Here is a 21,124-nt window from a genome sequence, read left to right on the forward strand (position 1 = left end):
TCTCGTGACGCAATCAGACGAGTACGCCCTGTTTGCGCGCATTTTCTCCATGAGATGGCGCTGTACGGTCGATAAAGTGCCGACCTGCTTTATCGAATCAGTGTCGGCTCCTTATCGTCTGTTTAGTTTCACCAGATGAGATCGATAAATGTTTATGATGTGGCGACTTTAATCGTCACTTTTGAAAATTCGAAAATTGTTTAACGAGATGACCGCGCAAAGTTTGTTTTATGCATCGTCAGACTTGTAAGACGTTAAAACTAAACTGCCGGATTTGTCTCGCTTCTCTCGCAGGCGATGTATTACCCTTCGTATCAATTGCCGATGCAACTGTACGTGCGAGTTCGTGGTGCACGTGTGCGTGCACACGAAAGGTGATTGTTTACAAGTCGTACGTGGCAAACGCTATCACGTAACGGTTCGCCTGAGAAAATGTTTGTCGCGTCGTGACATGCCACGTAAAATGTGTCCAGGATATCCGGCATGACAAGGATACGAATTGACATAGATAAAAATCGAGGAAACTTATCGAATCGACAATGTTCTGGTATAATATTCAATCGAGTTCGCGATAATGCCCCTCCACTCGCACGAAACGGCATTTAATCGCTGATTATAGCGTATTGATGATGTGTCAATGTTATGTAATTTTGTATCGATACATCATTCGTGGTGTTTCCCCTGCGATAAGGTCAGTACATCCTCTACTATCGTCAAGCAAGATTAGACGAGCCGACTGTTGCCTCGCACCGGTTTTCGTTATTCTGCGACACTTGACGAGCACGAACAACGCTTGACAGCTTGCACGATTTTACTCTGTAAATATACACCCTCCTTAAACTCGCTAAAAACACAATTTTCATTTTACCAGAATTTTTGGTATAATATTTAGACTTTTTGTTGCGCCTCAATATCGCAAGTTCGATTGCATTAAAGCCTTGTGATATTATGTAAACAAATATCTTTAATTTTCTGCATCTTGAGATATGAGATATAATAATGTACTCTTTGACTAAAATATATTTATTTCATAAAGTATAACGTTAACAAATAACAACAGAATTGTACGATATAAGCAATGACAAGCAAATCATGGAATGTTCTGGTGACGGGAGGTGCTGGTTACATTGGTTCTCACACAGTCTTGGAATTATTGCAAGCAGACTTTCGGGTGGTGGTAATAGACAACCTTAGTAATGCGCACAAAGGTGAGGGGTGACAAGCTATTTGGAAAAATAACACATTGTATATATTACTTTAGCCTGGCACGTAAGATACAAGCATTAATAAAACACCATCTATTCTATACTGAATTCTAACATACTTTTTATCAAGTATAATAAAATGCATGTAAAATTGCAGTTGTCTCTAATAAATTAACATTTTTTCTATATTACATAACGTGCAACTCTTGAAATTATGCATAATGTAAACATTTAAAGTTATCTTTCTGAAATTGTCAAGCTATGCTTCTTATACTTACAGATTTAAATTCCGAGAAACCGGAATGCCTTTTTAGAGTAGAAAAACTGACAAATAAGAATATTACATTTCTTAACTGTGATATCACAAATATTGATGATCTAAGAAGCGTGTTTCGAAAGGTATATTTAAAATAAATGCATTCATTAGTTTATGAATTGCTCTGACGACTGATGTACGTGTAAAATTTATGTTTAAAATATTTATCCATTTTATTGCAGCACACTTTTCATTGTGTCATACATTTTGCTGCGTTAAAGGCGGTTGGTGAATCATGCCAGAAACCACTCGAATACTACAAGGTCAACGTCAGTGGAACGATAAATTTGTTGGAAGTTATGCGAGAAAACAATGTAAAACATCTCATTTATTCAAGCAGTGCCACAGTTTATGGTGTACCCGAGAAGCTCCCTTTGGTGGAAAACATGAGAACTGGCAATTGCACGAATCCCTATGGAAAGACAAAATTTATGGTTGAGGAAATATTAAAGGATTTGTGCACATCGGACAAGGTATAAATATCAATTTATAGCTTTTAGGTCGCTTTATAACATAACGTATCGTTTTCAGGAATTCTCTATTATATCTTTGAGATATTTTAATCCGGTTGGCGCGCATCCGTCAGGTCAAATTGGAGAAGATCCCAGTGGCATTCCAAATAATTTAATGCCCTACATTGCGCAAGTCTCCGTTGGAAAAAGAGACATGTTGTATGTTTATGGTAATGATTACGATACATCTGATGGTACAGGTAAATAAGAGTCCTATTGCACTTTTGACAGAGAGGATACGATTGGATAAAAGTTCTTTGCAATTTTCTTTTCACGATTATGCATTATCCAGGTGTACGTGATTACATCCATATCATGGATCTGGCACTAGGACATGTAAAAGCCATGATTTATCAAAACACTCGTAATGCAAAAGGATTCAAGCCAATAAATCTCGGTACTGGGAAGGGCTACTCTGTGCTAGAAGTTATACACGCGTTTGAGAGGGCATGCGGGAAAAAGATACCCTATAAAATAGTCGAACGCCGATCGGGTGACATATCCGCGAGTTACGCGGATGCTAGCATCGCCAATAAAGAACTAGACTGGATTGCTACAAAAGATATGGATGACATGTGTAAGTTGTAATAATAATATGTAACATAGCCCTTTCTTTCGTTTTTGTAATTTTATAATATTGTATTTCTTATGATTTGCGAACGTTAAAATTATGCTTATGTATCAGGTGCAGATACGTGGAAATGGCAACAAAATAATCCAAATGGTTATAAACATTGATAAATATTATAGCTAAATAAGTTTAAAGATATTAGATTATACCATATTATCGAATTAATTAACAACCAAATGGTGGTATATAGTTACCAAAGTTTAGACCAAAGCATAAGAAAAGTATGTAATTATATATATAATTACTTATTTATTTTCAATCATATTAAGTAAATTTGATTTTATAAATGTAACATGATTTTAAAGAAATCTTTGACGCTAGATATGTGTTTTATCCAAAACTTTAGTAAATGGACTAATTGATTACATGTATTTGAATTAAATTAAATTGTACTGTGCCATTTTAGGTAATTTTACAATATATTGTACAAACAATAATGGTAATAATCTCATAGGCTTATGTATGTATGTAAAAAATTGTACTTTTTAATATATGTAAGCATACATGTATCTATTATCGATGATGTAAAATAAATATCACGAATAAACAGCTTTTTCGAAAAGTTAAAATTGTATTATTTAAAAATTACGAAGAAAAATATGCTTAATTTGCGTTGCACTCTAAAAAAGTAACTTGTGGCTGATTTGAGAGGCTTAACTTACCGTTGAGTCGCACTACTACCTAATTTCTCAAGCGGAGATAGTGGAAGCTCGTAGCGGAATAGAATCGCAAGTTAACTTGTAAAATATTTATGAAAGTGAAGAAATATAAAACAAATTTAAAACCTCCTATATTTACGTGCTGCAATCTTGTTCGTTTCCTTTTTAACTATTGCTTCTATTTTTTAGGTTACACTTCTTTCGCTTCGCTATATGCGCGAGAAGCTCGCAGTCTAGTACGTCAAAAGTCTGTGGTTTAGAATGTTTAGATGCGGAAATATACTGCAAAGTTTCATATTATAGAATCTGACAGAACATCTGACAGTTCTGACAAAGTTAAGCAAAGTTTGATTAATTAAACGACATCAAAACAATTTGGCAAAGCCAAATACTACAAAGTTATCGCTTTGTGAAAGGAATTAATAAATTAATATAAGAGAACCCTGACAAGAAATAATTACGGAGTAAAGATTATTGGTGCGAAATACTTTGAAATCAATTGGTGACACTAAATAATTTGTTACTCCAGAAGAACCGATAATCTATCAGGAGACACTTAAAACAGTATGAACATTTGAAAAACAGGTTAGAATTGCACATTTCTTAGTAATGTGTACTGTAATGTTCAAATATCCACTTGTAAAATATTTACTCAGAATTTAATCTATTCAGCATCCAGAATCATCCATTATCATACACAACGTGACGCTTGTTGTAATTATTATGGATCCATCAAAGGAAGAGGCACAAGGTGAGCCAGCACTGATGGAAAACCTATCAGTGGAGCAGAATTCGAGATGTGAATCACCGAAACGCGGCACTACGCTCTCCACCAGCACCAGCAGTTTCGAGGCACTGGATCCGCACGATCCGAATCTGAGTCGTCTAGCGAACACGATGTTCCAGAAGACTGGTGAATATTTACAGGAGGAGCTGACTGCTACCCACGCGGATTACCGTTTACTGGAACGTTTGAACAAGGAAACCATTGCCAAGTACACGGAGCTGAAAATTATCTCATCAAACGTGGTACAATCGTTGGACTCACTGAATGACAAATATCAAAAGCTCCAGCCGATTTTGGACAATATTAACCAGATTGATGACAGTGTCAGCAAATTAGAGCAAGCTGCGTATAAACTCGCAGCATATTCCAAACGACTGGAGGCTAAATTCAAAGATCTGGAGAAAGATATAAAAAGCAAGTGAATATACAATTATAAAGATATAAATATTTGTATGTACATAACATTATACGTGTAGAAAATACATAGGCAGAGATGAAGCGTATCTTGTACAGAGCATTTGTTAGTTTGTTGAATCTTTAAGTATATCTAGCAAATGTCTTGTAAAATTTTAGTATCACAAGTCTTCTTCCGCATATCATGTATATTATCTGAATTCACAATTGTTACGTTGATTAACTTTTAAGATACTTTAATCTTCATATCTTAATATATTTCAAACTGCATTTCTATAATGCTCTAAAATACGGCAATCAGTAAGAATAAATATATTTGTATATAATTAAATAGATATAATATCATGTTTATATGCTTTATAATATTAAAGTGACGAGATGTATCATATTTATCTTTCAGCGAATAAAGATAATTAAATAATAATCGAAATGACGAATTTATTTGTCCTAATCTTGTTAACAAAAATTGAACTAAACAAGAATACGATAAATATAATAACAAATAATGTACATATGTAAACTCCATGCCATAGTAATCTATTATTAACTGTTATACACATGTGTGCTACATAACATTATATTAAATATAAATTATCGAACATAAATTATCGAGCATATGGAATAATCAGGATTTATGCTTTAGAACCAAGATTCAGCATTGTCTCGCGCTAAAATGTTTTATACAAGTTCAAATTACGCTACAAATTTGATGATATTGCCAAGTATCACAATACATCGACGCATCTTAGATTTTAATAAAGAAAACTGCATTGATTTTGTAATTTAATTGTCCATTTCCTTCAATAAATCTTTATAGATGATATTTAGCAGTCTAAGAAATTTCCAGCCATTAACAGTTCTAGAGCGATTTCAGGTGCAATAGGAAACTCTGGTATCTCTGTACTGCTGTTTGTGTAGCGAACTTTGTAAGTGAAATACATGCAGACCTTTTGCAACACGTGAGATCTATGGACAAAAGAAACATATTTATAACTTCGATTAAAACTTAAAAACTTGTACATCAAATAAGCTCACTGTCATTTTCTAACTTTCAGAGAAAAAAGTGGACATTTGACTTATTATGCTTATGTTTCTCATACTTACGGAATTTCTCGAAAATTAACTTCATTGGCTTCGTTTTCCGCAAACTGACCCGGACCGCTTAACATCGCCTTAATAGTGCCGCTTGTTAACGCGTGTTCTCTTTTAACGATAAATTCGTGTCCGTCGCTGCTGACGAGCTTCACGTACATTGCATTCGGTCCTTCGCAACCTCCATAAACAGGACCGCTTTCTTGCTAAAAAATTTTCAAAAACTCAATTGTAGTTTTCAACATACAGATGCATATACTTAATATTGTACATATCTTTATTCTGCAATATTGTACAACAAAGTGGAAGTAATAATGAAATGAATTGCAGGGTACAGAAAGAAAGAGTCCATCTCTAAGAATGAAAGCAGAAAGAATTTGATTTGGCGCAATAGGTACCACATGCAGGTCGTTAGACGATCTGCCCTCTTCTTCCTCGGTTTTATCGACACTCGTTTCTCCATCGGGCTTGATCCAAAGAAAGATTAATGTTAATCAATATTTTAGTTTACCATGAATTTTTACAGCTTCCCGAAAAGAAATGAGTAAAATTTCAAGGTATAACAGCAACCCAGCATGTACATTTGTATTATGGAAAATACATTGTTACACATCCCGATAATCATGCAGAGGTACAAACATGCAAATTTCTATTTTTTTTTAAGCGTACCTTTTCCCCTTGCATGTTTACATCGGTTGACATATTTATTGTTGTATAAATATCTTCCTAAAACAAGAGAAAAGTATATACCAATAAAATGTACAAAATATAACCTGAACGTAAGCTCTGTACAAGTGAATTATTTTACTATCACGAGTGACACCATCCTCATAAAAATTATACTCATCGCTGATAGCGGCTTAAAATGATTTGCAATTATTATTATTGCCCATGTATGCTGTGCATTTTATCAATATATTCGCTCCTTTATAGTTACTACCTAATCGTAATGCTAGTTGGTTCACAAAGAGAATTACGAGTCACAGTTTTTAACGTGACAAGAGAACAATTCCACATACCTCGCAAGCAACAAAACTTTAATTAAATCAGACTTTTTAATCACAGTAACGTTCTTGAGCAAGCGTTTCTGCTAATTAGTACAGTCATCGAGTATTACAAGTTCTGATAAACGTAACCATGTAACTGAGATATAAAGCCGGGGGTACGTGAAAGCACTTTTATGGTAAACGAATCGACCAATCGGAATTAAGCATTTTGGATAAGATTGAGCGCTGATTATGCAGTCACTAGAATGTTGCTAGTCACAGGCGTCACAGCCTTGGATGTTGGCAATATGTAAAGTCCGTGCCAAACTTCGGAGTGAAGAAGTTTCAACGAGTTTCAAAAGCACGGTATTGTGTTTCTAACGGGATAAGTTACAAAAAGGAAAAAGAAGGGAAAATCTGATGGAACCTGTTGGTTTACCACAAGTCAAATCTGTTGACGGAAGGTAAGCGGATGTCATTTACGAGAGAAATTTACTTTAAATTGCTTATATTTTCTTACATCGTTTCTGCTCTCTCCGTTAAGGGATGTCCGCACGAAAGAGGATGCTTGTCAGATTTTGGAGCTGGCCACAATTAAAGAGTCCGATTTAAATCCTGTGACGCAGTGTCTGTATCCCATGCAGGAAGATAAGGTTGACGATTTGATATTATTGGAGGTAGACAAGCATATATTGAAAGCGCTGAGTGAGGGCGATACGTACGTTCCTTTTTAACAATTTGTCTCAATTATTAAATTCATAAAGAATGCTACAGCTTTCTTTGAACACTAACAACGCGCAATTCCTATTCTCTACAGAGTAAAGTGATTAGACAAATGCTTTTGTGATAGAGTATCGTTCCGTGGCAACAAGCATGACGATGCGATGTTGTGCACAAAAGATCGCACCTACGAAGTGAAGGAAGCAGAGATCTCCAACTCGTGGCTGTTGGTGCCAAACTTGAAACTCAGCAAGACGACAAGAACGGAGGATGCAATTGAGAGAACGACAGAGAGGCGAGATATAAAGAAAATATTTAACTCGTACTATGAGGTACTTGTTTAACAGTAGTTTTGGATGATATCTAGGTAGAATATAGTTGAGTTACAAATTTACAAGTTTTATATGTAAGGTGAAAGAAACCAAACCTAATCTGGCAAATTTGTCCACCATTCTCGGCTCATCATCCTTCAATGGATTAGAATATGAATCTATGATAGATCCCAGCACTTTATATACTTGGGAGAGATTACAAGGCGAGTTACAAGCTAGCGATTGCGAATTGAAACGAGCCTTAACAGATTTTTTAATAGCTGACATAGATGGTAATAATTTTATTCGCTTTTATCGTATCATATTATAGATCGTATCTAATTGTATTTTAAAACTTTTTGTGTTAAGGATATTTGCGTCGCATATCATTTGATGTTGAAGCAAGAAGCCTGAATTTAATGTTGGATTACTTCGGCGAACAATCTTGGCAGATTGATGAGGTAGATAAGGAAAGCACATACGAATGCCTAAAGGAGCTTATTTATGAGCCAGTGTTTAATTCTATATTCGAAAGCTATGCAGAAGTAAGCACAAATGTAAAAGATGACGGTAGTCCATTGTACAAGTATGTACATAATTGATACATTTTGTAGTAATTAGCACAAGTCCAATAAACTTGGAGTAAAGATGTATACTGTGTAACGTTGTAGATATAACGAAGAGAAGTGCTGTGCGATGATAGCAAAGATTCTTCTTGCGGCCTCTCCGACCACCGAGTATAAAGAATTTATGGAAACGTGGAACATTGGTACCCCAGAAAGTGCGTAATGAGGATAAGTTGAAAGTCACAATCATAGTAGAAATGTTTTTCGTGATTCTCATAATTTTTCATAATTTTTTAGAGATGCAGCCGAAAGAAGAGTATTTATGCGGATTGGCTCTTGTAACGTACAACACCTCAAAAATGCAGAAGGAGGTGATATCTTGTCCGGAAGTGGATTTACCCAATAATATACACGATAGGCTCAATGAACTTTTCCAAATCAAAGCTAAGTGGACTGCCGAGGAGATTACACCTTACATCGTGTAAGTGAGAAAAAATATGTTCTCGTTATTGTGAAACTTATGTAATCATTGCTTCTAGGCGTTTTACAAAAGATACAATGAACGCTAATGCACTTTTAACGAAGTATACCAGGTGTTCAACGAAAAATGGGATAAAGTACTACGGATCGAAGCATGGCAAATGATATTGTAGCAACTACACACGTTCATGGTACGCATACTGCAATTATCTTACGATAAATGTACTAATGTACACGTCATCGATGCCGGTACAATATTTTGAGACTGTTTGTAATGCTGAAATCATACGCGCAGTTTATTTTGCTTGTGAACATGATACATAGTTACATTTACACAATTTATAAATATTTTTATAAAGATCAAATGAGATTACATATGATTTATTTTTACGATCCTTTACTTAACTGACGTAATAGCGATATTATTGGGGTGGTATATCGTTATTATATCACCGCTCATTTACCAAAATGTTGGAATATTAGGCAATAATTATTACAATTTTAATGGCCATAATTAACTTTCTTACGTTATTCCATTGATTATGAAATTGCCATTTTCATATAAAAGCATTTTACTTTAAAGATCGTAAAATGTACTCTTATACAAGAACGATATTTTATTTAATCGAATGGAATAAGAGGTTTTGTTAATATTAGATATCATTAATATATACAATAAAATGTAACATCTTTCAAAAGTGCGGTGGATTACATGTCAAATAATAAAATTTGTATAAACATGCATGTGTGCAGTGAAAATATTAAGAAATTATAAAAAAGTCCAAAATCTATATAAATAAATATTTTTATACAAAAACGAAATTGGAGCACGCATAAGATTTATATGTAAAGAAATAGTTTTACTGATTTTCATATTTCTAGCATGACTAATACTTCTTTATCAAAAGAAGCATTTGAAACTTGCACCAATACAACTTTCTTGAAAAGAACAGATCACCATAAATAATTTTCAATTTAACATATGCACCAAATATGCAATAAATGCTTTTTAAAAAAGAATATATATATAAAATTATTATATTAAAAGATATATTAATTAAATCGACATTAATTTAATTAACAACATTTTTTTCAAATATAGCAAATATCAATTAAATGTATAATACATGTTGTTGTGAACATAAGTCAAAGAAATGTCTTGTGTTTTCTATGAAAAAGTGCTGTCGATAATTATAAACATTCTTTATGAGCTCCTGGGATAGCAATTCTTATATCAGGAAATTTACAGCACATAAACATTATATTTTCTTTCAATCAGATAAGCACATCTTGGCACATCTTTAAAGCCACATATCACGTAAGATATGAAATTTACAATTCACAAACTACGGAGATCTCGTGTTCATGCCAATCGTAACAAGGTTACAAGTATTAATAGAATAATTAGAATAATTATTAGGATAATATGAAGAACATTTCCCCAGGAACGTAAAAGGGATATGCGCAGAAATGGAAATCCCAATTTTTTCAAAACTGTAGAAAACGCGATTGCGGATTTTGTAAATGCACCATACGTATGCACATTTCATTACAAACTGCGTTGATGAGCTATTAATAGTATTCTTATGCAAAGATGGAATTTCCTAAAAATATCTCGTAGGAACTGACTTGTACGCTGAAAAATGGTTTTTGCCTTTTATAAAACATTTCATATATAAATGTCGTAAATCGGTATGAATCATTAAATAATTATCTAATAGAAATAACATTCAGTCCCTCTTTTTACATTACAATCACTGCCCATAGTATACCTACAGGTAGGTAATAGACTATGAAATTACGAACTTGCGTTAAAAACAACGTTGTAAGATTATGCCCTAAGAAATTATTCTCGCGCAATATATCGATCGAAGAGAGAGAGTTACTTGCTTAAATATATATATATATATATTTATATAAATGCATACACACACGCGCATCAGATATGGTTCGCATGCGTGTGTACATTGTACATTGTCAATCGATACGAGATGACACAAATAAAATTAACAGATTCTTCAAGCGTTAGCTTAACTCGCAATGTTACGCGCCTAGACGTGAATCATGAATAAATCTTGAGAAATCTTTTTACCATTAATATAATATGATCCCGATGTTAATTTAGTACCGTACACCTATGTTTGTAGCAAAACGTAACTTTGCGTCACCTCGTGCACGCAGCGTTATCATGTAACAAATAGTAACGATAATCCTAATGCTTTGGAGTTGTGATTTCATTATAGCTGTGACTTATAAATCCTCTAGTGATATAACCTGAGAGTGGCCACGCCGCCGTTTACGCCCATAGTTTTGCATTAAGAAATTTGAGAAATACAGCACCGAATGTGAACTTACATTCCATTTAACATGCACATGCACATGATTTCATAATGACAAAAGATCATGTGCATGTTAAATGGAATGTAAGTTCACATTCGGTGTTGTATTTCTCAAATTTCTCAATGCAAAAATATGGGCGTAAACGGCAGCGTGGCCGCTCTCAGGTTCCTCTCCGATATAAACTTCCTACCGCTACTACAACTAATGAATACTGTCTTATTTATAAGTACGCTTAGATAAAATGCCTGCATATTTAAATGTCAAAAAGAGCTAAAAAGCACAAATACTAGATCTCCCGTCGTTGAAGTATTCGTGTAGGTGTGTACACGGGTAACTTGGTAGGATGTCGTCTATTTATATACATACTAAGCAATCATCCGAAGTAGTCCTGAAACCGAGAAATTGAAAATATTACGTGTCAACAGGATCTTTCGAACACATTTTTGCGATTGTCGCTTACCTCAGTTCAAGGCACCTCGTTAGCTGTCATTTATCGGAGTCTCGTTTGCAGTTTTACTGTTGGCTGCGAATACCGCTTGCTGGTTAACACCCGTAGTAACCGATTGGCTCGGATGTATGACGGGACTCGCAGTCTGAACCAAATTGCAACTGACTGGCACCATGGGCGGCAAATTAACGGAATTATTCATAGGCCCGGCGTTACACGTCAATGAAGGTCTCTTTCTCTCTAAGCTATTAGTGGCCATTTGTCGCCTCGTTGTTGAGTTACGTTCAAGGCTATTCGTTACCATGTTGTGTTTTCTTTCTAAGCTGCTACTGGAATTGACGTCAGACTGACTTCCCTAGAGAACAACAGCTTTTAGTTACCTTTATCTCCGTGATCTGTACACGTATTTCGTCAAACAGTGCAATATTCAAGTTACCGGTGAAGATCGGTCCACGGACTGACCCATTCTGTGCAACAGGTCACCACTTTGGCTTTGTCGGAAGGTTGTCCCCTGTCGTTCACTCGATTGACTTCTTCGTAGAAATTGCTCGCCGGACTGACTTGACCGAATGCGATTCTCGGGCGTCGATTCTCGCGTTCTGTTAACAACGTCGCACTGCTTCTGGCAAATCTGACTGTCCACGTACGGGTAACGGATACGGATAGAGTCAATCACGTCTAAGAGATTCTTTGCGTTCATCGCTAAAATGTGAGCTGCAGATAGCATTCCCCTAAAAGAAAAAATATTAATCAGTTGCTCAGTTTTTCATCAGAGTCTACGTTCGCGAACAATCGTAAAAGTATAATTACTTTCGGTACTCGGCGTCCAATGTGGTGGCACTGTAATTTTGCGCCAGTTTCATAGCAGCCACCAGTTCCGCCATATCTTTACTTAATACTTTGTGCGCCATTTCTACCTCGCGGTGTGCGGATATTGGCAATATCTCTACGAGAATATCCACCGAGGACAGTAGTGCTTTTAATTCGATACCTACTCTACGTACTAATTCTAAATACTGATCAGCCTTGCTCTGTTGAACACCTGCAACGTATCATGTCATGTATTTTTCCATTGTGTATATCAGTGCGGTATATAATTATTCACCAGCATCATTTATGTAATTTTACATAATTACTCACCTTGTGATAGTGACATAACTGCACGAACGACGCTTGTCGTACAGTCGTATACTTTGTCATTAGTCCTGTCTAAATCTGCAGTGGGTGTCGGTTCCATTTTCTGCAAAGAGATTTTATTAATATATACGCTACAATGGATAATCTTTCGACGTAACGTTAGAAAATTTGCGTACGTGATGTACCTTTACTACAATTACTTTATCGGACCCTTTGTCCGAGCCGAGAGAGCCAGTATTGGCAGAGTGCGGTTCGTGACTTGGCGATTGAGTAACGGATCGTGGAACTGGGGGACTAGCACTTTCATCACCACTCGTTGCAATCGATAAACGTTTCTGATGGAATGGAAAAAGAAAAGATTTGTAATTTATACTTTCGGCTAATAACGCTTGGATTTATAAGTTCAACGTACCTCTTCTCTCGCGAGCCAACGGCTATCCTCTTCAGACTGACGTTGCTGCTCCAACAAACGTTGTTCCAACAGCTTTTGTTCGTCGTCAATGCCAGTATTAAGATTGTCAGTCATATTGTCGAATAATTGCGAATGCATGTTCCTCTAAAACAGTGGAAACGATATTGGGTTATTGAAAAGCTAATCTGCGTTCTCAACCGACATATGCATCATAAATTAATGTTATAAAATATGGGATGATCTTGTAACAACTTATGTTACGGTCGTCTCTCTCGATAATATATACACGTATGTACAGTAAAAATTAAAGAGATGCATATTCCTCGAGATGCAAAATAAATGTAAAACAGAAGTAGTGCATTCGTACTCGCTGCATGCAGTTTAAGTGATCACTACAGCAATTCATCAGTGACATTCACTTTTCATGCAGAAATGATTAGCCTACTGAGGAAAACGATGAGTCAAGTTTTCCGCGGTAGAAATAAAAGTCTCTTCGATCGCAAGTAAAGTAGGAGATCCATTTGTGAGCCAATGTGCGCATATACTAGAAGCACATAATGTATACATAATACATGTCCGTCTAACAGATGTGGTAGTGTATTGCGGAAGTGTGAACCAGATAAAAACCAAAACAAGATGTGGCGTTGCAAATACAGTAGATGCGTTTGTCATATTCCTAGGAGGCATGGTCAAACCTGATCTTGTTGTGCCTCCTCTGTCATCGAGCTGCTAGAAGACATGGTGCTGTCGCTGACAGCGGACGAGATCAGCGAGCCGGAGAGAGTGCCGTCTGTCGAGCTCGTCAACTGTTCGTCTTGTTTTTGCGTGACAAATGTGGTGATTTTAGCGATGCCCGTTGCCATTTGCGGCACGTTCACCGCCTTCGCGATGATGCTGGCCATTTGAGGCTGCGTTACTTGTTGCTGATGCGCACCGACGGTACTGGTCATCATGCCATCGACACTAGCATGCATCGAGCATTGAGCGTGATCTATCGGTCCGAGCGAACTCGGTTGCTCCACCATATAGCTGGATGGAATTGGATGGATGTTCTGTTGAATCGCGGAGGACGACATGATGAAGTGTGATGGAACGGAAGCTTGCGTTATCCCGACACCAACTGACTGATTCATGCCGATTATCTGCGAAGTCGCTGGCTGACTGCTGATTCCAGGCTGCGCTTGCTGAGTATAATTCGGAACATGCACTTTCTGCGCCTGAACTACCGACACGGACGTAGCGTGAGCCGTGTAAATTGGATTGGCGCCGCTCAGTTGAGATTGCTGATTCGTGTGCTGTATCGCCGCGTAGGATACCGCCTGCGGGATTGCGTTCTGCCGCGCTACGTTCTGCATTTGCGGTAAATACATGGCTTGCTGTCCCGGCTGAGCAATGTTCGAGTAGATCTGCTGATGCGGATAGTTTTGCGGATACAATGACTGCGACTTTAGATTCTGTGCTATCAGGTTGGTCCTTCCGGCTTGGCCGTAATTTCCAGCTGTTGTCCCAGCAGGCTTCAACTCGGCCGTGGCCGGCTGAAGTTGGGCGTTTTGCGCGCGGAACTTGAGAACCGGGCCGTACAAACACTCCGCACTCGATGCGGAACTAATCATGTTTGCCGAGCTAATGTTGCGAGGATAAATAACGCCGCCACCACCACCACCACCATTACTACCGCTAGCGCTCTGCACGCTGCTTGCATTCTGACTGGTAGATTGACCACCACCGAATACCTGACTCGTATTGTTACTAACCACGAAGTTACCGTAATTAATCGGCTGGCTTTGAGCATGCGGGCCACTCGTGGCGAACTGCGCCTGACTACAATTCGGCATGATAATACTGCTGCCCAAACTACTGGGACCGAAGTTCCCGGGATTCTCACCGTAATTACCACCTACGCTAGCGCTCTGACTGAGATTACCCACGATAGCTGAGCTCTGAGTGAAGCTAGCGACCGGTCCGTATATCTCACCGCAGGTGTTGCCCGCGACCGCGACGGACGCGGTCGCAGGTGGTAGCGACACGGCGCTGGACGCGGAGAATTTCTGCACGGGGGAGTACAGGTCCCCCGTAATGCTACCGACCACCTTTGAGCTAACTGCATACAAGTTTTGCATCTCTTTAACCTTCTGCTGCTTTCGGTTGGCGGCGGGCGACTGCGTCTGCACTGCCGTGTCTGAAATGCTCAGGCTCGACATGAGGGGAGTATTATCCGAGGAGTCGAGGGAGTCGAGATTGGTGTCGGACAAAGTGGAGTCGCCGCCCGATTGAGTGGTATCGTGCGTAGTGATGGACGGCGGTTCGGAGAGCGCGGGATCGAAGAAGGGTAAGTCGGGCACAAGGGCAGTGGTCAGGATTTGATCCTCGTCCTGAAACTGCACCGCCAGAGTATTGAAGGGGGACGCGGGTGTCGTGTACACGGAGGGACATACCCCTCTGGCCTGGTTGTCCTTGAGAAGTTGCGCGAGAACTTCGGGACTCTGCGCGACGATGTACGTGGACACTGGCGCTGCAGACACGTTCAGCTGCGATTGCTCCGTCGTGTTTTGCGGTTGTCGAGAGGGTTTCGGTGGCGGCACATCATCTGCACCTGCTAGGGCGAAGCAGCTTTTTTATAGATATCGATATCGATATAGCGTTTTAGTAGAAAATTGATGCTATAGTTAACTCACCCCAAGACATGGCTTGTACCCTCCTATTTTCTCTTCTCATCGTTTCTTGCTGCTGATGTTTCTCTTCCAATAAGATTTCGCTGTTTAACAATTTAATAAATATAATAAATATACTTTTTTAAATATCTTTTAAGCTCGATTAAATGGCCGTTTTAAATACTCACTGTAAAGTTTCTCTAATTTCTTTAAATGTTGGTCTCTTGCTGGGTTCGTAGCTCCAACATTGAGACATTAAAGAGTACAATCGTGGGGGGCAGTGATTAGGAAGCGCGAGCCTCTCTCCGTTCTCTAGCTTACGTATCACTTCGTTATTTTTTACGCCTTGGAATGGTTTTACGCCTAACATTAAAATCTCCCACATACATACACCTAAAACAAGAATCAGATTTCATTCGCGTTTCTTTAAAAAGGACTCGATTTCTTACAAAGTACGAGTAATCTTGCTGAATGAGGCCTACCAAACATCCAAACATCGGACGAAGTCGTAAATCTTCGAAAGTTTATGCTTTCCGGTGCCATCCATTTAATTGGCAGTTTACATTTACTCGCGGTATAATAACTTTGATCTTCCACCCATCTACTAAGGCCAAAGTCGGCTAACTTGACGCAACCATGCGACGAAACTAGCACGTTTCTCGCTGCGATATCTCTGTAATGAGAAAGCGAATTTAGTTGGATTGCGGCATTCGACATAAAGTTACATACGGAACTTTATTTGCTGTTAATACCTGTGTACAAATTTTTTGCTTTCGAGGTACGATAGGGCAGTGCTCAATTGGAAGGTATACAATAAAAGTGTAGCAAGATCCAGACGATGCTTATTAGATTGCAGATAAGCGCGCATTTCTCCGAGTCTGGCTAGTTCCATTACAAGCCAAATTGGCGCCTCCGAACAGACTCCGATCAGTCTGATAATGTGTGGATGCTCAAATTGTTGCATAATGTCTGAAATTCGATTATTAGTAAAGAGTTTGTTACTGAAAAATGTACATTTTTACATATATGTATAGATTTCGTACAGGCTTCTTCGAGGAACTTTTCGGCAGTGGCGAGGTCCGCATCAACCTTGCAGGTTTTCACTGCAACGGCAACAGTTTGACCGTCTCTTCCTTTGTATGATCCCTTATGGACGTTACCAAATTGGCCCTCTCCTATAATTTCACCTAGCTCCACTTGATTTCGGACTATCTCGTAGTCTCGAGCTGTAAAAAAAAGATTGGAACATTTATATTCAAGGTATTAAAAAAAAATTAAAATATGAATTGATAACCCCAATGAAAAATATCGAGAAATATTAGAAACTCGTTTAGAGTGGATGATGTATATGTACATATACTTACTAGCTGGTGTTGAGTAGTCTCCTTCTTCGTCGACAATTTCCGCGTAATCTTCGGACAAGATAGTTCCGGTTTTACCTGCGCTTTTCTCGGGACTGCTAGTACCATCTTGTCTGGACTTTGGCGGTTGTGCATCTATAATTAAAATCATGTTTCGTGGTAATAATATGCGATATCACACATTGATAAGATATTTTTCACGCACAAGACCAGGCCTTCGCTAGTTTACCTTTGCATGGACAGGGATAATTCTTCCAGGATCCAGCTTGCGAGTACAAAATAAAGTAACTTTGTATATTTCATTAACGTTGTGAAAACGAATGCCCGTTAAATGATTTGAAGATATAGTTTATGTGCTTTTTAATGATGCAGAAGTCGAAAATAAAATTGCTAGACTTCTATCTCGTGATAACTACGATAATATTCTTACCTTTCCTATTCCACAGTGAAGTGTTGCTGCCTGTAACTAATCTACAATATCCATCAATCAGATCTGCGAGACTCTCCGCTTGATCTAGACTGGAGCAAGTGATGCTGAGAGTCTCCGCGGCACCGGCGACTCTTAACTTGATGCACGCTTTCGCATGTTCCTTGCAATCCGAAACCAACGTCTGAATGGATTGTATCTGGGAGAATTCCGCCATCCTAGTCGGCTGCAATAAAGATACAACAATAATATGCATTTTGGAAACTATATAATCGCGCAATAATTGTGAAAAAATGTGATTTCGAAACGTACCACTGTTCCGCCTCGGTGAGCCATGTAAGATATACCCAAATCCGGTCCGATGACTAATTCTACGGGTATTGACCAGCTTGACTGTGAAAGTTACAGAATAAAAGCGGTAAGTGCGACGAGCATAATAAATAAATAGGAAAAACAAATTTGACGTGTATTATTACTTACTCCTAAAGCACATATAAACCTTTCCTGATCGAATCGATAGTGCGCCCGTAACAGATCGAAGAATTTGAACATGCATTCGAGCTCGGACAGTGCCGCGACTTTCTTAAAGTGCTGCTGTATTAATTTTCGGAGCGCCTTCGGCTTCATCCCATTCAGTACGGAGCGTGGCAGGAATTTGTGCAGGCCGACCTGTAGGGGATACATCATTTTGTTCGTTTCGTTCAGCGTGTGCCATACAGCGAAAAGGATGCAGCTGTATCGCCATTAAATCCAAGTTATTGTAAACGAGATTTATCGCTTTAAGAAACTCTTCTACCTCACGCTCCAGGTATTCCAGATTGCTCTTCTTGTCGAGAGCGATTTGCGGCATGTCCTTGAAGAAATAACGAATCTCCAGACAGCAGAGCTGAACCGCAACGTCCTGATCCAGAGCGGCATGATTCGCAAGTAAGTAGTCGTTTCGCACCTGAATGCGCACAGACAGACACAAATGCTCGTTTATCTCTGAGAGTCAAGAGTAGCCGGATTAAATATCTCGTTTACTTGATGTCGATCGATATACTTTCGTACCTGGTCGTAATAGTAATAAAACGTGACTTTATCCTTCTCGTAGAGATCGTTTAAGTTTTGAGGCAGATAACGCACTCGGAGCTCGTACCTCCACTCGCAGTGCGGATGCTTTCGCTCGTACTTTTCTTGAACCTGCGCCAAACGCATCAAGGAGATTACGAGGAAATCGTTTATATCGATTCTCGATACGGTGCGCAGCTTGCAAACTGCAAATTGAATTATACCTGATACATCGTTGTATCCTGATGCAACCAATAACTTTCTCCGGATCCGGGATGATGCAGCCTCATCGCGTACAGATTTCGGTAGTGTCTAGTACCAACGGCTAATCGACTAGTTACCAGCGAGATGATACCTCTAACATCGATCGCATCACCGAATTTAACGACGTTGAAGCCACCTGTAGTTAAAATACGAACTCGCGATTGATTTCGTAAGAAGAGAAACAGGTACGAGATTTAACAGAAGAAGGAAAATCGGCAAAAATAACGACATTTGTCGATTAGTAATCTTTACTCGTTGCGAAACAATGAGAAGCAAGTGCCTCGTCAAGCGACCCTTCATTTTTTCGCCTAAGGCATCTTTAGCGCGCGAAGGTTTCTTTGACGAGCTATTGCAGGAAAACCTACCGTTTGGAAGATGGACTTTTAAGGTCGCCTTATCCATGGGGGTGGGTGAGCCATGCGGCGGGGTGTTTCTACCACCGCCGCTGCTCTGGACACTTCCGACGCCACCTCCACCTCCATCTCCTGTTCCAGTGCTCATCCCCTCATGACTGGAAAATAAAAAAGAAATTAGTTTAATAGACATCGCGCGTGTCAACCATGCATTATTTCATAAAACCGCTCGCGACACTGAGCATACTTCGAGCGGGAAAATTAATTAAGTGTCTCAAAAAAGAATAGTTCTCCGTCGCGGAAAAGCTAGACGAAAATACTCTTCATTTTCCGACCTTTTATAGTCCGACGTAACGATTTTCTCGCATTGCCGCGCGATAATAAATATTAAATGCGTTTTTAAAACGTGTATAAGATGATGTCGGGTATCAATTCCAGATCGATCAATAATATCTCCGTGCAAAATAGTGCACCACATTTACTTTGTTTCGAGCTTAGCGCATACGAATGCGGAGTGGAGAGACGTATAGTTTCTGCCTAAGTCGCGACAGTTGCGACAATTGCGAATAATTTACTCGTGACTCGCGCGATGACTCTGAACGATTCGTTTCACCCTGAAAGACACTTGCATCGTCTGTCGAACACGTGGATGTACGTCCCGTGGCCGCAACGAATGCGAGTCCCACTGAGTGCCATCATCGAGACCGCGTTCGCTGCTGCGAGACCAAACGACATTTTTAAACGTTACCATGACTAGGGAATCGTTGCAAGAAATCATCACGAGGAATCGCGAGCGATGCATCAACGTTGCGCAATAATGCGGCAAGGTGGATCGAATCTTGCCGCGCCTCGCATCTCGTCGTCACGGAACAGGTGAAATCACGATTGTCAGCTTGATGATGCCCGCGCGATCAAAATCGTCATTGGCGGTAAAGGTCGGTCGAACCGCGCGAACGAGAGTGACAATTATCGCGGTGATGTCATGTCACGATGACCTAACGATGAGCCCGGAGCGTTACATTGTCTTCGGCGTGATGGTCGCTCGAAAAGGACGAGCATAATTAGGGACCTCAAACCGGTTTTTAACATCGCCGGTTAAACGATCATTTGATCCAAGTGTTTATTATTTGCTAACCGATCGTTTCCGGGCAAGTCATGGTGCAAGTTTGAAGCTCATCTCTTCTTAGAGCCACAGCAAAATTGAAAATATGAAATTTTTTAGTCGAGACGGAGAGACTTTCCGCGTTCGCCAAGCAACGATTGCAACAGTGCGCTTAATACACACATGATAGGAAGAAAAGATTTGTGGAATGTCTGTGTATAGAAATGCAGATTGTCAAACCGTCGTATTATATTAACATCATTTGCGTTACGATAAATGTTGAAATAGCTTGAGGAGGGACTTTGTCGGCGAGATTCGCGATACAGTTTTACTTTTAACGCGATTGGAACGACGCGGAGATTGCACGGAGTGCATGTGCATGTGTTTGCATTGCAGCTATTAATGCAAATGTATATTACGAGCGTCGTCCGGCTAAGGAATGCCGTCGGTCAGGGACCAAGCACTTGCGTCGGAAGCCATCAGCCATGCCGATCGACATACAAGCTCCTAGGAAGCGAGTTTACACTCAAGTATTTACTCCAGAATTATCACTCTGCATCAATGCAAGAAGAAGAAATCGCGAAAAATCTCGTCGAGGTGAAAATTCACCTTTTCAGGATTATCGTCGGTCAAAAGCTCTAAAATGCCAAAATCGACGGAGCAAGACATATTCACACCTGGTGGGTTGGAATCGAAGATAAAATTTTCGACGCAAACTTATAGATCGTAAAATGGATTTCAGCGTAAATTGTGCTTTCCATAAAAGTCCAAGCCGGCTCTATCCGGCCGATATCAATTTATACGTGCACCGCGCGAAAGTTTACTCGATTCTTCGTGTAATGTTACCCCGATCTGCGTTACGACTGCGTCGTAACCCAACGCGATCGTATCCGTAAATCA

At 39.1% G+C, this 21,124-nt stretch overlaps 5 protein-coding genes across 23 annotated transcripts in view; 3 read left to right on the top strand and 2 right to left on the bottom strand.

Annotated features, from left to right (window-relative positions):
* The first annotated feature begins 394 nt into the window (after window positions 1-394).
* Window positions 395-3,226, top strand: LOC105283188 (UDP-glucose 4-epimerase). Of its 6 annotated transcripts, none has more exons than XM_020032919.2 (7): window positions 395-818; window positions 1,037-1,208; window positions 1,486-1,604; window positions 1,704-1,994; window positions 2,053-2,233; window positions 2,326-2,610; window positions 2,719-3,226. In XM_020032919.2, the coding sequence occupies exons 2-7, from the start codon at window positions 1,079-1,081 to the stop codon at window positions 2,769-2,771; spliced, it is 1,059 nt and encodes a 352-aa protein (XP_019888478.1). In that variant the 5' UTR covers window positions 395-818; window positions 1,037-1,078; the 3' UTR covers window positions 2,772-3,226. The 6 variants fall into 6 exon arrangements, with proteins under 6 accessions (XP_019888478.1, XP_011344035.1, XP_011344038.1 ...); XM_011345733.3 differs by having other exon boundaries at window positions 1,061-1,208; XM_011345736.3 differs by having other exon boundaries at window positions 1,077-1,208.
* A 121-nt stretch (window positions 3,227-3,347) lies between these two features.
* LOC105283190 (biogenesis of lysosome-related organelles complex 1 subunit 2) lies at window positions 3,348-4,945 on the top strand. Of its 2 annotated transcripts, none has more exons than XM_011345747.3 (2): window positions 3,348-3,908; window positions 3,980-4,945. In XM_011345747.3, exon 2 carries the CDS (start codon window positions 4,047-4,049, stop codon window positions 4,530-4,532), a length of 486 nt encoding a protein of 161 aa, XP_011344049.1. In that variant the 5' UTR covers window positions 3,348-3,908; window positions 3,980-4,046; the 3' UTR covers window positions 4,533-4,945. The 2 variants fall into 2 exon arrangements, with proteins under 2 accessions (XP_011344049.1, XP_011344047.1); XM_011345745.3 differs by having other exon boundaries at window positions 3,352-3,908; window positions 3,996-4,945.
* A 95-nt stretch (window positions 4,946-5,040) lies between these two features.
* LOC105283191 (elongin-C) lies at window positions 5,041-6,783 on the bottom strand. Of its 2 annotated transcripts, XM_011345748.3 has the most exons (5): window positions 6,636-6,783; window positions 6,286-6,342; window positions 6,015-6,083; window positions 5,629-5,822; window positions 5,041-5,490 (listed from the first exon to the last, which is right to left on the bottom strand). In XM_011345748.3, exons 2-5 carry the CDS (start codon window positions 6,316-6,318, stop codon window positions 5,349-5,351), a joined length of 438 nt encoding a protein of 145 aa, XP_011344050.1. In that variant the 5' UTR covers window positions 6,319-6,342; window positions 6,636-6,783; the 3' UTR covers window positions 5,041-5,348. The 2 variants fall into 2 exon arrangements, with proteins under 2 accessions (XP_011344050.1, XP_011344051.1); XM_011345749.3 differs by lacking the exon at window positions 6,015-6,083 and having other exon boundaries at window positions 6,636-6,782.
* Window positions 6,784-6,908: 125 nt separating this feature from the next.
* On the top strand, window positions 6,909-9,049 carry LOC105283192 (sister chromatid cohesion protein DCC1). Its single transcript, XM_011345750.3, has 8 exons — window positions 6,909-7,066; window positions 7,147-7,320; window positions 7,453-7,654; window positions 7,734-7,926; window positions 8,003-8,219; window positions 8,305-8,414; window positions 8,497-8,680; window positions 8,739-9,049. Exons 1-8 carry the CDS (start codon window positions 7,023-7,025, stop codon window positions 8,842-8,844), a joined length of 1,230 nt encoding a protein of 409 aa, XP_011344052.2. The 5' UTR covers window positions 6,909-7,022; the 3' UTR covers window positions 8,845-9,049.
* LOC105283194 (focal adhesion kinase 1) overlaps window positions 8,955-21,124 on the bottom strand; it is a 46,352-nt gene continuing 34,182 nt past the window's right edge. For 6 of the 12 annotated variants that reach the window (XM_011345774.3, XM_011345770.2, XM_011345766.3 and 3 more), the window contains 22 exons: window positions 19,135-19,280; window positions 18,730-18,905; window positions 18,506-18,637; window positions 18,252-18,401; window positions 17,936-18,124; window positions 17,768-17,848; window positions 17,459-17,681; window positions 17,258-17,293; window positions 17,032-17,163; window positions 16,711-16,893; window positions 16,420-16,636; window positions 16,150-16,340; window positions 15,856-16,060; window positions 15,692-15,771; window positions 13,712-15,612; window positions 13,017-13,160; window positions 12,781-12,939; window positions 12,608-12,707; window positions 12,278-12,509; window positions 11,904-12,198; window positions 11,480-11,822; window positions 8,955-11,407 (listed from right to left, as the gene is read on the bottom strand). In XM_011345774.3, coding sequence (XP_011344076.2) covers window positions 11,499-11,822; window positions 11,904-12,198; window positions 12,278-12,509; window positions 12,608-12,707; window positions 12,781-12,939; window positions 13,017-13,160; window positions 13,712-15,612; window positions 15,692-15,771; window positions 15,856-16,060; window positions 16,150-16,340; window positions 16,420-16,636; window positions 16,711-16,893; window positions 17,032-17,163; window positions 17,258-17,293; window positions 17,459-17,681; window positions 17,768-17,848; window positions 17,936-18,124; window positions 18,252-18,401; window positions 18,506-18,637; window positions 18,730-18,905; window positions 19,135-19,270 — 5,286 coding nt within the window. In that variant the 5' untranslated portion in view covers window positions 19,271-19,280 and the 3' untranslated portion in view covers window positions 8,955-11,407; window positions 11,480-11,498. The remainder of the gene's footprint in view (window positions 11,408-11,479; window positions 11,823-11,903; window positions 12,199-12,277; window positions 12,510-12,607; window positions 12,708-12,780; window positions 12,940-13,016; window positions 13,161-13,711; window positions 15,613-15,691; window positions 15,772-15,855; window positions 16,061-16,149; window positions 16,341-16,419; window positions 16,637-16,710; window positions 16,894-17,031; window positions 17,164-17,257; window positions 17,294-17,458; window positions 17,682-17,767; window positions 17,849-17,935; window positions 18,125-18,251; window positions 18,402-18,505; window positions 18,638-18,729; window positions 18,906-19,134; window positions 19,281-21,124) is intronic. The other 6 variants (XM_020032918.2, XM_026968383.1, XM_020032915.2 and 3 more) reach the window with 6 other exon arrangements.

This window comes from Ooceraea biroi, chromosome 3 (assembly GCF_003672135.1).
Source record: "Ooceraea biroi isolate clonal line C1 chromosome 3, Obir_v5.4, whole genome shotgun sequence".
NCBI classification, from domain to species: domain Eukaryota; kingdom Metazoa; phylum Arthropoda; class Insecta; order Hymenoptera; family Formicidae; genus Ooceraea; species Ooceraea biroi.